This window comes from Emydura macquarii, unplaced genomic scaffold, assembly GCF_026122565.2.
Source record: "Emydura macquarii macquarii isolate MOO-44397 ecotype Brisbane River unplaced genomic scaffold, CSIRO-AGI_Emac_v2 contig_1477, whole genome shotgun sequence".
In the NCBI taxonomy this organism is placed as follows: Eukaryota; Metazoa; Chordata; order Testudines; family Chelidae; genus Emydura; species Emydura macquarii.
The window spans coordinates 22,072,668-22,085,354 of record NW_027131614.1 but is presented as its reverse complement, the minus strand read 5'-3'; the positions used below and the strand labels follow the sequence as shown (position 1 = coordinate 22,085,354).

Below are 12,687 nucleotides of genomic sequence, written 5' to 3'. Positions count from 1 at the left end.
AGGGTACTCACCCTCGATGTGGAAGACCCTCTCTCCCACCCACCCCCAATAAAGTCCACCCTTCTCCTGAGGGGAGAAGAGATTTGAACAGGGACTGGCCACCTCTTAGGCAAGTGGCCTAGCCACTAACACTTTCACTGGCCCAATTAATACTTAATCATTTAATTAACTTGGAACAACTTCAATAGGAGAGGTTGAGGGAGACTCCACATCATAATATTCCATATGCCTGAGCTCCCATTCCTCTGGTCACCATCTCCCATTGGCTAGCTTAGGGAGCTCCCTGTTTAGTGTGTTGGCTTTGTGAAGCTCTGTCTCTCCCCATTCATTGTATAGGGACCCTATGCACCTAATTTAGGCTTTGTGGATCACAGTGTTGTTCCTGTGATTGTCTAGGTGCCTAAAAGTTAGACGACACGATGCTCATTGTCGCAAGGCCTAAGTTCCTTTATGAATCTGGGCCCGTATACCTTTCTAAACTAGACTTTTAATATGTGGTCGCATGTGCTAACACACACAAGTAAACATCATACGTTTAATCCTAATCTAGATAAGGCCTCAAGGGGGTCTAAAAAGGCTCATTTACGTCTTCTTCCAACCCCCTCTCAGTGTGTGAATTATGCCAACCTAATACTCCCATTTACACAGAATCCTCTTTCTACTGCTCTAGCAATAAAGGGGGGTAATTAATGTTACAGGATGGAAAGGGGCCTTTGTATAAATGAACATCAAGCCCTCAGACTCATTTATACTCACGTCAGTGGGGTGTGTAATGTACCTGCTGCACATATCACCTCTTTATTTGGTCCACTGACAGAGTGAAAGGTAGTCTAAACTGGTGTAGATTACCTGCAGGGGGTGTGGAAACAAGTGGTGAAGGAGAAAAGCAAATAAGAGTAGCCCAGTCTTCACTTTACACCTTACAAGTGACTTACACTTTCCTTTGGAAATAGACTTGAACCAAATTTGTAGATCTGCATGTCCCTGAATTTGGAGAGGGATTGGAATCCAAACCCGATATGATCAGAATTTTTCAAAAAGCCTCTCTGTCTATAATGCCCTGTACCAAAACCCCAGCTCCAAACACTTCCAGATGTTGGGGGTTTCCAAAATTCATATCTGGATCCAAATTTTGCATCTTGGACCTATTTCTACTTCCAACCCTGGGCATGTTGTTTTTTCCAGCATTTGAATTCATTTTCTAATGGTGTGACTATGCCCATCTATATCAATTCTACTCCATCACTTTCCTAGCTTTAGCCCTTCCAGTTTCACATTTTTTTTAATGAATGAAAGCCATTCTAGATTTAGGTTGGCATCTAAGAATTGACATGTACATTAAGGTTATTAACATATTTTCTACTTACAAAACTAAACTGAATTATCCTGTTTCCACTTCAACTGACAATGCAACACACAGAATCAGTTAGAAACTAGAAATATCTTCTTTCTAAAACCAACAGATTCTTCATTTGTACAATGTCTAAACACTGCAAATCTCAGCAAAAATTCCACTGATATTGTTCCTAATTGCTGCAAACTTTACAACGGCTTTTATGTTTAAATATCATTTAGCAGCTGTTAAAGGTCAGCACATATCCTTTTCTTTGTGTGGTGTGTTAAATAATGTTTAAATGTAGTAATTATTTTTTTGATTGATTTTCCCTGGGTAATGAAAGGGATCACTTAAGTATTTCCATTTTCATCCGAAAGTGTAAAATACTAATTAAATTATTCATACTATAAATTTACTTAAAGGGATGACACATTTTGTACACAAATCAAGCAAACATTTGACACATTGTACAGTGCCAGGTGCAGCTACGAATGTACACTGTAGATTGTCATCTGAAGGCTCAAAAAACGCCCCCAAAACTTGCAGTGATGTTTCATTATCAATTTTATTTCCTACCATACACCAAATGTACAGCACAGAACACAGTTTTGTTGCTTTGATGTAAGAAATATTAATTGTATGAAGAAAAAGTATACAAACTACTCCAAATTAAAAAATGCATACATCATTGCTCTTTACAAAAGGTCTAATTTACAGTATAGCTCATCAATGCAGTTTAACACAAAAAAGGGAAAAAAAAGAAAAAAGAAAAAAATCAGTGCACATTACAAAACACATCAAGTACAAAGGAAGCAAATAAATACAAACATACTTCACAAAACATCCTGAGCAAACAATCCAAACACAGACAAATTAACCTGAAGCCATAGTAAATCATAATAATAAATATATAGGTTGGTAAGAGATTTTTTAAAATGTAAATTAAATAAAATATATAACAAATTTGTTAAAATATGTAGTTAATTACATTTTAGTCTTTGTAATGAGTGAACTCATTTTGTATGCATTTAACAAGTATAGCAAATGTTTGCTTTATTTTTTTTAGCAAGTACAATAACTTTAATAGCAAATTTTTGTTTGGTGTCCTCCTATTTATATTAGACAGCACATATGGTAGCTTTTGAAAAATTGATTTAAAAATAAACAAAGCTCCTAAGAACATACATCTTCTTCTGTCTAAACTAAGATTAGAGGGTCGAACCAACCCTCAGATGAAAAGCAAGCCCCACCTTATGCAGAACAGTGACCACAGTGCATGAGTTGAATCACCTTTGAATATTACTTTTTGTGCAGGAACAGTAATAATATAATTGTATATGTTAAGCCTGTGAATGCCATCATATTCAGTCTAAATATAAATGAGGCTAATAAAAATAAACACTTTCATTGTAGCACAGGAAAAATTAAACACACACTAGATCCATGTATACATTTACACTGAGGCACATATGCACATGAGGTGAGTGTGCATACAAAAAAGGCAGTTTAGCTGGTTGTTTATACCTTTTTTAAAAAAAATAAATATAAAAAAAACTTTTGAAACAATGCTTAATTACTTACAATCCCTGAAATAGACATTGCCTCTGTTATAGCAACTACTAAACTCTGATTGATTCAGAAATTCAAAACCCAGGCTAACTGAATAGAGATGCACAGCCAAGTACCTTTGTACATGTGTGCGTCTGTGTGTGTCCATATGTACTGTAGCACTTGGCACCCTACCAAAAGACTGGTAACCAATTCAATACCAACATTGTCTTTGTGTATAAGGAGGGGTAAAACCAATCAGTGCATTGCACAGTTCATGTAAAGAGAAAATCAGTTACAGTGAGACTGGAGTATTATTTTTCTCCAGGTTGCTGCCTTCTCAACTTCTCTCAGTTCCAACTAGTATGATAAATGCCATTTCAGGGGAGATTTGTTGGATTAATTGGTATATACAAAATCTTCAGTTTGGGATGTTTTTGTATTTTGCAAATACAAATGCATATTGATATAGGTCACTTGTCTAATGTAACAACATATTGTACTAAAAAAGTACCAGTCATATCAAATCATTTCTCTTGTTTAGAGATGAGTCGTTTCTCTCTCTGAACTAACTTGGGAAAAAAACTGCATCGTTAAAATAATTCTGAAGTTCTTTTGAAACATTTTAAATAATTGTTTGTGTAGGCTAAAACACACAGCCAAGTCAAATGCTTTGCTGATTGCTATATTTCATTATTGCTAACAAATTCTTCAACACACTGTTTTCCAGTAAACTGTGCTTTTTAGAGCGCAGGTTCCCCGCTAGTGGGAGCCATTTATCTTTTCATTCCTTGCTTCTTCACATCTCATGTTACTGCAAACCCATTTCTGATACAAAGCCATTATAAAAAAGCAGGATGTGATGAAAATAAAACTAGAACAACAGTTAGGTCATTTGTTACTTTCATAGTATTTTTTCTTCCTGTACAAACCCAGCAAGATATTTAATTTACAGTATAACTTTCAGTCTATTTAAAATCCCATTGGAAAATAAATTAATAAACACATTTGTAAAAATATGGCAGGCTGCAAAAATGCTGTTAAAAGATAAAAAAAAAAGCCTCTTTGATTAGAAATAAATAAAAAATATAAAAAATAGTTGCACACACTTTTTACATTCACTTTACAAAAACTGAGTGCAAAAGAAGGAAAAAAAGGAATTGTACTGAAATAAATACAATATATTAATCGAGTGCATTGCTGTTAATACAAATAGTCTGTTGTGTTTTCCTTCCTTTTTTATGTCAGCTGGGAAAAAATTAGTGCAATGTTGCAATTGTAAATGCAGCACGGCAACCTACACCCCTTAGCAGTACATGAACTCTTAACAGATCCATCTGGAGTTTACTGCTGTTAAGTAATTTCTGTTGCCCAGCAGCTTTCACATCCTACACATGGATGCCCTTCACTGCCTGTTTGATACTTTCCAGCAGAGCTTTGCATTCCGGGGAATAGTCCCGTTCCAGGTTGCTGTACATGTCTGTGAGTGTATTTACATATGCTTCGAAGTTCTGCTCACTGATTGGCCCCTAAATGAAAACAAAACATATTATACCAATTGCGGGAGCCAAAATTAAGGCCAAAAAAAAAAAAAAAGTATGTTAACAGGGGTTGCAAAGTGACAATATGGCAATCCTGTTGAAAGCAACTGGGGAGAGCTGAGGTCATATGCATGGCAGACATCCAAGTTACTGATGGGCTTGTTGGAGGTGAAGGCAATTTAATGTGTTGTGGGAACTACATGCTCACCCTCTAAGAAGGGAGAGTGAGACGTTTATCTTTAGAGTGCCTTGTTCTTTAATTCTGACCAAATTCTGTGTGCCTTATTCAAGGATGTACTGGGACTGTGTGTAAGTAAGGTGAGGAGGAGTTGGATCTTAATGGACTTATTGTCCATATAATGGAAGTTTGTTGTTTAGATCCAACAAATCCTGCACCTTGGCAGGTTAGACTAGATGACCCTTGTGGTCCTTTCTAACCCTATGATCTGTACATTGTTCTGTAACTGCCTCTGGATCCAAGAACAAAGTACTATGGCAATGGTGGATAGGAATGAAATGGGGTAAAATTTATGAGCAAAAATTTACAATTTGAGTTTTAACAACAAAATGGGAAGCGTCTGGGTGTGGAGAGAGCAAAGAAAGACAGAAAGAATGAGAATGCACACACATACTGAGACAAATCCTTAAGGCCGTGATTCAGCAAGTACTTAACTAGGTGCTAAGTTGAACCAAGTGAGTAGGTCCACTGCCTTCAGTAGGAGTATTAAGCACTTCCTGAATGAGGCCCTCAGAAGCTAAAATTCTGTTATCTTCAGTGAAGGGATTTGGCCAATTCCCAGCCAAAGTACAAGACAGAAACAGTAAACTCCTCATGTGTTTGCAAAATTATGACTGTACTGTACAATGAATATAGGACTTGACAAGTGCAGTAGCAAGCTCATTGTCACTGTCACTGAATAAGACACTAGACCTTCATCTTAATTGTAGTAGGAGCTGAGAGGACTCATCACCTTGCAGGAGACACTCATTACTTCACAGAATCAAGCGTAAGGCCTCGTCTAAGATAGACTATGTTGTGGCTCTTTTCCAGCATTAGTGCTAAGAGCTAATTTAATTGAAAGTCAGACATATACAACATTGTATCTGGAAAACCTACTCAGAGAAGGTTATCATGATGTGGTGTTGTCCATATTGTTGTCTGGTTCCATTTTCATGATGAGGTAAGACACCTGAGCCCTGTCTATAATAGGGCTTATACCATTACTTACGTCATGGTGGAAAAATGGATAAACATTTTCTGGTGTAGATTCAACCCCAGGACCAGTTTCTTGGGTCTGGCTGAGCTGAACCTGGTGGGGAGGGATGGGGAAAGGTGGCTTTCTGCTTCCCTGAACCTCGGCCTGACTAAGGCTGAACCAGCTCCCAGCATAGCTTAGAGCAACCTAAGGGTTGCTATAAACTAGGGCAGTCCCTTAGGGTTCATCCTCTGAATCTGGGATTCCTGAAGTGCAGTGCACTGCGGCTCTGGAATCTCAAGGGACACTCTCTATGATGGGGGTCAGGAGCACAGAGCCACCCAAGGATTCTCCCCTTCATCAGGGGAAATCCCAGCTGTGGACATATACTCACTGACATTCAGAATGAGACAATCAAACTCGTACATAAGATACTGAAAGGACACCAGAGAATATCGACTACAGCCTGAGTTGGATTCACAGTGGCTACCCAGAAATGTATGGATCCATCCTTATGAGTAGCCATATCCCATTGCCAATCCCGGAGACATGCAGTGTAGTTTGATTTTAAATAAACTAATGTTTTACACAGAAGATTCTACTCCTGGAGGGTAAAGCTTGGGCTGTATGTTAATATGGCTCCTCCCACTTCACCTTTGGCATGGTTCAGTTTTGAATGAGAGTACACCCTGAATCTTGTATAGAGGGGCCTTAGGAAAGGGGCACAAAGTTTTATTCTTACATGAAGGAAAATTGCCTCATGTTACTACAGGGCCTTGAAGTGCAGGGGTCTTCTGGGAAGGACATTTTCCTACACCTGGGGACTTAGCTTAACCCTTAATGGGACAGAGACACTCCTTCAGGTTGAGACTAGCATAAAATGCTGGCCTTGAATGGAGTCCTACAGCCAAATTAAGTGTTGGCATAAGAAGGTCCTTTGTACCCCCTTACACCAGGACAGAGTTTGGGCTCCTCTACCTCTCAGTATTTAAAAAGTTGGAGCTAGTAATATTCCAAACTTTATGCATTTACTGTATCATGTTTGCATAGAGGGAGAATAACGAAGTGTAAGCAAATTGACTAAACCCTGGAAGGCAGCTGCCTGCAAGATGGAATGCAACCCACCTCAGTGATGCACTAAGTGACTACTCTGGCCTAATGTGTAGACAAATGCTCTCAAAGAAGCCGCAACTTTTTTGGCTCAGGCAGACTTACCATTTGTGGAAGCTGAATGTCGGCAAGGCTGGTGATGAGGGCTTGGCTTAGGCCAGCTAGCTCCTTCAACAGGCTTTCGTTGTTCTGCTCAATAAGTTTGTTCTCTTCTTCTATTGTTTTCAGATTGCTCTCCATAGACGTGATCTAAAATCACACACAACAAAACCCTTGGCAGCATTATGAGTGGAGTTTGAACCCAAAATGAAAGGTTTCCCTTGGAAGAGGGGGCACAGGACTGTGCAAGTTGCCAATTGAGATTGGACTCTCAGTTGTGGTTTTAAAAGACACCCATAACACAGCCACAAGATACTCATAATAAGCATAAGTCACATTAATTCTGAACCAGTGAACTCTGCTGTTGTTTCACAAGGAAAACTTGTTTAAATGAAGCTGTAGACAGTGGCCCTGCTGAGTGAGGAGTGTATTGTGTTGGGAAGATGAGTTCAGAAATGGATTAGACACCCCAGGCCTCAAGCTGCTGGGGAGGTGGAAGGGTCAGTGTCTAGCTGGGAATAGGGAGTGTGGCCTCGGGGTTGGGGGAAGGAAGAAGAAGAAAGCTGATGTTTACATTGCTCTTCTGTTCTCAGAGCATCCCTGCTGATTGACTATAATAGCAGCAACATTGGTATTAGCTCTTGTGCTACTTTCCTGCCCTCCCCCTGGGTGGAGGTTAGAATTTTGAACTGATTGGGATTAGAAATAGGGCAGGGAGTGGAAACACTAAGAAATGAAATATGCTGGGGAGGAAATTGAGAATAGGCATATGGAACAAGTACGATTGTGCAGTCGATCTCTGGACAGCCAGATGAAAATATAAATGTTTAAGAATCAACTGAGGAGCCCCTGTGGTGAGCAAAATGGCATTCTTTTGGGGAGAATGACTAACAAGAATGAGAGAGTTGAGAATGTTCACATTTGTGAAAGTTCCCAGGCAAAAACCTATGCTGAAAACCTGAAGCTTGAAATGCTCAGTCCTGATTCTCCACGGCCTAACATCTTGTATAGAGATTTACACCTGTGAAAAGTAAGTGAAAAGGCTACCACTGGTGTGGATGGAGAATTCTGAATTGGTACCATTAGCACAGCTGCAAATGCCCACCTAACGCTTGAAGCAATGAAGAATCAGGAGCATCTGTGTCTAAATGAATGCACTATTCATAAGAGGGTTTCATGAACCCTGCGTGCTGTATTCATTTTTACTGCTGGAATCTCTCTCTGACTGTGGCCAGATTAACTTCCTGAGTTCTGGTGGCATCAATTCAAAGATTCATGGATTCTAAGGTCAGAAGGGACCATTATGATTATGTAGTCTGCCTTTCTATATAACACAAGCCAGAGAACTTCTCTAAAATAATTCCTGTTTGAACCAAAGTATATCTTTAGGAAAACCTCCAACCTTGATTTAAAAATTGTCACAACCCAAATTGCAGGCCCCTCCTAGTCTGCCTGGACTGAAGAAACAGCAGCACAAATCACCACAATCCCTACTCTAAAGTTTCTTGATACCATCACAACTGTCGGCCAGTACAATTTAAGAAGTGACAGAGGAAAGACAAGCAAGGGACATGCTGATTCAGCAGCTCTCCAGTTCAGGCTATAATGTAGGTGATTCGCCAGTAGTAAATATCACACAATCATAATTTGAGGTCACTATAAACTATATTGAACTTGTTTGGAATGAATTTGGATTCAGTCTTATTTTTCAGATCTGTTATCCTTCAGGAATCTTAGACTCCGAATGCTCCTAACATTCAGAGGCAAGTTTCTGTTCTCACTTTCTCCTAGTTCATCAGGTGAAATAGAAAAGAATATATATGCAGGCATGTGGTTAGCAAAAGAAAGTGCACATTTTGTACAGCAAATATGATTTCCTTGTTTGCTAAGATTAGTTCCCAAAGTGCTTAGTTCCTGTTATTTACCCTGCAAGTCTTTTATCCTAATACACGTGTTCACTGTTTCTTTAAGTAAATGGAAAAGCTTGTCAAAAAAAATTGTTTAAAGCCACAATGCAATGGCACAATGTGTGTAGCTGAGAATAAGGATACATAAACTTAAGAATAACCTTACATTAGAACTGATTTAATTGTTTGCTTTCTTGTTATACCTGGGTTTGAAGTTTCATCATGTCAGCTTCAATTTTAAGGTTGGATTCATTCAATTCTTTTATTTCCTCATCCAAGTGTCTGATTTCCTCCTCACTTTCCATACCTGCAAAAAGATGAATGGACCAAAGTCAGGTTTAAATGTGCCCATGTGAAAAGAAGTAATATTCTGTGGGTACCTGTGCCCTGAACAGTACAGCACAAAAAACAGGCTTTCCGATTAAACTGGTGATCTTCAAATGGGTTTCTACTGATGCGGTTTGTCAAAACTGCACCCTGTGTTGAAGTGTCTTTGAAAGCAGGAAGAGGGATCAAGGGTCAAAGGGTAATTTGAGTTTCATTGAGCTACTATATTTCCCTGTTGGAGTGAGAATCCATACTGTTGAGTAAAACAAGCAACCACAGCAGGGAGTGCAGTGAGAGGGAAAGGGGATCTGTGGGCATTGAGAGAGAAAAATGCAGAGCCCCATCTTTAAAAACAATAGTAGCTTACAGTATGGGTGGAGATTTTTAGATTTAGCAGAAAGGTAAGAACAGTCCCTCTCCTCCCACCACCACCCCCCAGGGTGGGGCATGGGGTAGATCCTCATAACTCTACTGGCTTCAATAGAGCTATGACAACTGACCTCAGCTGAGGATCTGCCCTGATCCTGCAAGGAACTGTGTATGGGCTGACCCATACAGAAGAATCAGGCTTTAGTTTGCTGTGAGACAAGTGTGGTTTAAAGCATGGTGAGATGGAAATTGTAGAGAGGCCAAAAGAGGCAAAGAGGCATCATGGAGAAAACAAAGCACTCTCTATCCCCACCTATCAGTCCCCACCACCCAGTAAAAGCCGGATCCTGAGCTTCCACCGCTCCCAGTGACGAATGTTTTCCCCTCACTAAGTAACAATTTGGGACCAATTCTACTTACAGATTAATTATTTTTATTACAGTAGCACCTACAGGCTCCTAAGCTCAGCACCGCAGTGTGCTAGGTAAAATACAAGCACACTGTAAGAGACAGCCCCTATCCTGAAGAGCTTAATCTAAACGAACAATATGGTCAAAGGGCGGGGCACAGAGAGGTGTAGTCACTTGCCCAAGGTTAAGCCACACTTTAGTTCAGCAGAGTAAAGAATACAGCCGAAGTTTCCTGAATCTTGTCCCAGTGCCCTACCACTAGACTAGAAACAGAATCAAGCTGCCTCTACCTATTTCACAGATGTTCCATTCTATTTAATGTGGGGAGAATTGTCAACGTATTGCACGGAGACTGAGCAATACAATATGAAGTTAGTGGGAATGAGGTAACTAAATTCTGCTTTTAACATGTATCCCTCAGTGGGTTTGTTTGAAAATCTGTATTTGACTGAGGTAAACTGCTGCTGGTTTATCAATAATACACAAAAAACACCAAACACCAAATCTGAATCAGACTTAGTTGTGTAGTTATTCTATATCCCGAATCTTATGTTTCGTGGATATAAATGATGTTCCTCTTCTGTAAAAAATGTTTGTTATTGTTTTTAAAGAAAGAGAACTTAAAGACATTAATATCCACTTTCAGACCCCTTTACACGGCCAGAGTGGTATGAAGGGGCTATGTGTAAATGATAATCAGGTTCCTAGCAGCTGTAAAATGTAATAATCATTTGCATGTCTCCTTACCACCACTTGCTTTAAGCTTGATAGTCATTAGTTCTTCTGAGATTTTGCCCTTTTTTATGGCTTGTGCATTCAGAGGACACCCTGACAAGCTAAAAAAGATAGAAAAATATTGTGATCCACTTGAAAATGGAAGCAATCCTTTCATAGCAATATTACAGTACTCATGTTCAGACCTCTATTCCTAAGGTCATGTCAGCACCTCCATTATAACCTTGTTACAGGGAATAAAATAATCCACAAAGAATTATTTTAGCAGTTAAAAAAAAAATGTTTGGCTTTAAATTGACACAGACATCTCAGCCTACAAGCAAACTATTTTTACAGACATTTCAAACAAACCAAAATAGCAAAGGGAGATACTCTAAAGTTATGTGACTGTAATATTTACAGAAATATATGTGGTCATATTGTCCCATCAATTTTTAAGCAAAACTCTCCGCTGTATTTATTGAGGAATTGTGCTTCAGAATAAAGAGGTCAGCAGCATCCCTTTAGATGGTGAGTTTACCAACTTAAAAAAAAAAAATCTAATGTGCATACTAAATTTTCACTGTGCATACTAAAGATCAATATGATCAGACCTCTGGATTTATACTATAGGCTGACATAGCTGTTTAAAAGAGATTGTATTATATATAGTCACTTCATTTTTTAACAACTTTCAAAGTTATTTACTATTTCAAATCTTACAATTTCATCAGTTGGTAAATATCTGAGGTCATTTTTAGAGAGCACGAAAGGGCTAAGATTGACTGCATTCTCTTCAGAAATAAACAATAAGAAATACCCATACGTTCAAGAAATGGCAGAGGGATTCATATTCTGATGTAGTCAAGCTGGGAGTGAAGGAAAATTTTGCATCAGTGGTGAAACGGTTGAAGAATGATGGTTTTGCTTAGTTTATGAAAAATAAGAGTTCTAATGAAAGTGGTATTTCCACATAGGGATCAATGAGGACTTCTAAGATTTGAAATACTGTTTCTTTGTTTTGAGCAGACTACTGGCCAGAAGGATGCCCCAAGTTATGCTAGCGGGCCACCATAAACTTGTTCAGCCTTGTCTACATGGGGTAAATACATTATCTTACAAATCATGTTAACTAGTGAAGTTCTTAAGATTTTTTTTCTCCTCGTTATTTCTTCAAGGTTAGAAAGCACAGACCTCATGTAAAGTTCCTCCTGGATGGGGATGGCTGGCAAGAATTTTGCAATTTGTGTAAAGGCAAAATTAATGCAAGTGTTGCTTTTGCAAAATCTTTTGGTGAAATTTTAATAACATTTTGGATTAGCTGCCAAAGATATATACATCAATATTGGTAATTCCGTATACGTCTAGCTACCCACTGCTTGAACCAAAACCCTGTAATCGGTCCCAGGAAATCTAGAAAGGCCTGTGAAAGTCATTGTCCCATGGGCAATGTTAAGAAGAGTTCAAGCCTCATGCAAATTCTCAAGTTATCCAGCTTCCTATCACCTCAACTGCTATGTAAATTCTTTATAAGAGTTCAACATAATTTAATTAGATTACAGCTCTGTTTTTTTAAAGCAATACTACAGTGGATTGTCAAGAAAAAACAACAACAAAGAAAGAAAACACAAAATTATACCTTCTGTGGGTGACAAAAACATTATTAACATGACCCAGCCCGTTGCAGCCCGGCAAAGGACAGTGTGGCAGCTCTTGTTTGTTCAGTTTCCAGGATAGCGCAGACCCATTGAGAGGACTCTCCTTCTGTCTCTTGGCAGCCAAAGGACAACCAGAAGCAGTGCGATGAGAAGTGTATTTACCTGATATGTGACCTTGGCCATCACAGCCTATCACTGGACATCTACAGAAACACAGCAAAAGAATCCTTATGGTTACTCGAGAGAACAGAAGACAATAGTCTTAGAGTATGTATGTCAACAACCATCTAAGAAAATGAGGCTAAGTTCTTATTACACCGTCTATGCCATTGTATTAGAGCTTGATCCTGTGAGGCACTGTGCACTTTACTCTCCCACTGATGTCAGCGGGAATCATGGGTGTTTGGCAAACCTCAGGATTAGGCATTTATAATACAGCTGTATGTCTTAACAATTTCAGCATTGGCATCAT

General features: G+C 39.0%; 1 protein-coding gene across 1 annotated transcript in view; it reads right to left on the bottom strand.

Annotated features, from left to right (window-relative positions):
* Nucleotides 1-1,889: 1,889 nt before the first annotated feature.
* ST18 (ST18 C2H2C-type zinc finger transcription factor) overlaps nucleotides 1,890-12,687 on the bottom strand; it is a 187,653-nt gene continuing 176,855 nt past the window's right edge. Inside the window, exons 19-23 of the mRNA XM_067553783.1 lie at nucleotides 12,197-12,418; nucleotides 10,591-10,679; nucleotides 8,941-9,044; nucleotides 6,837-6,980; nucleotides 1,890-4,413 (exon numbers count right to left, since the gene is read on the bottom strand). Coding sequence (XP_067409884.1) covers nucleotides 4,273-4,413; nucleotides 6,837-6,980; nucleotides 8,941-9,044; nucleotides 10,591-10,679; nucleotides 12,197-12,418 — 700 coding nt within the window. The 3' untranslated portion in view covers nucleotides 1,890-4,272. The remainder of the gene's footprint in view (nucleotides 4,414-6,836; nucleotides 6,981-8,940; nucleotides 9,045-10,590; nucleotides 10,680-12,196; nucleotides 12,419-12,687) is intronic.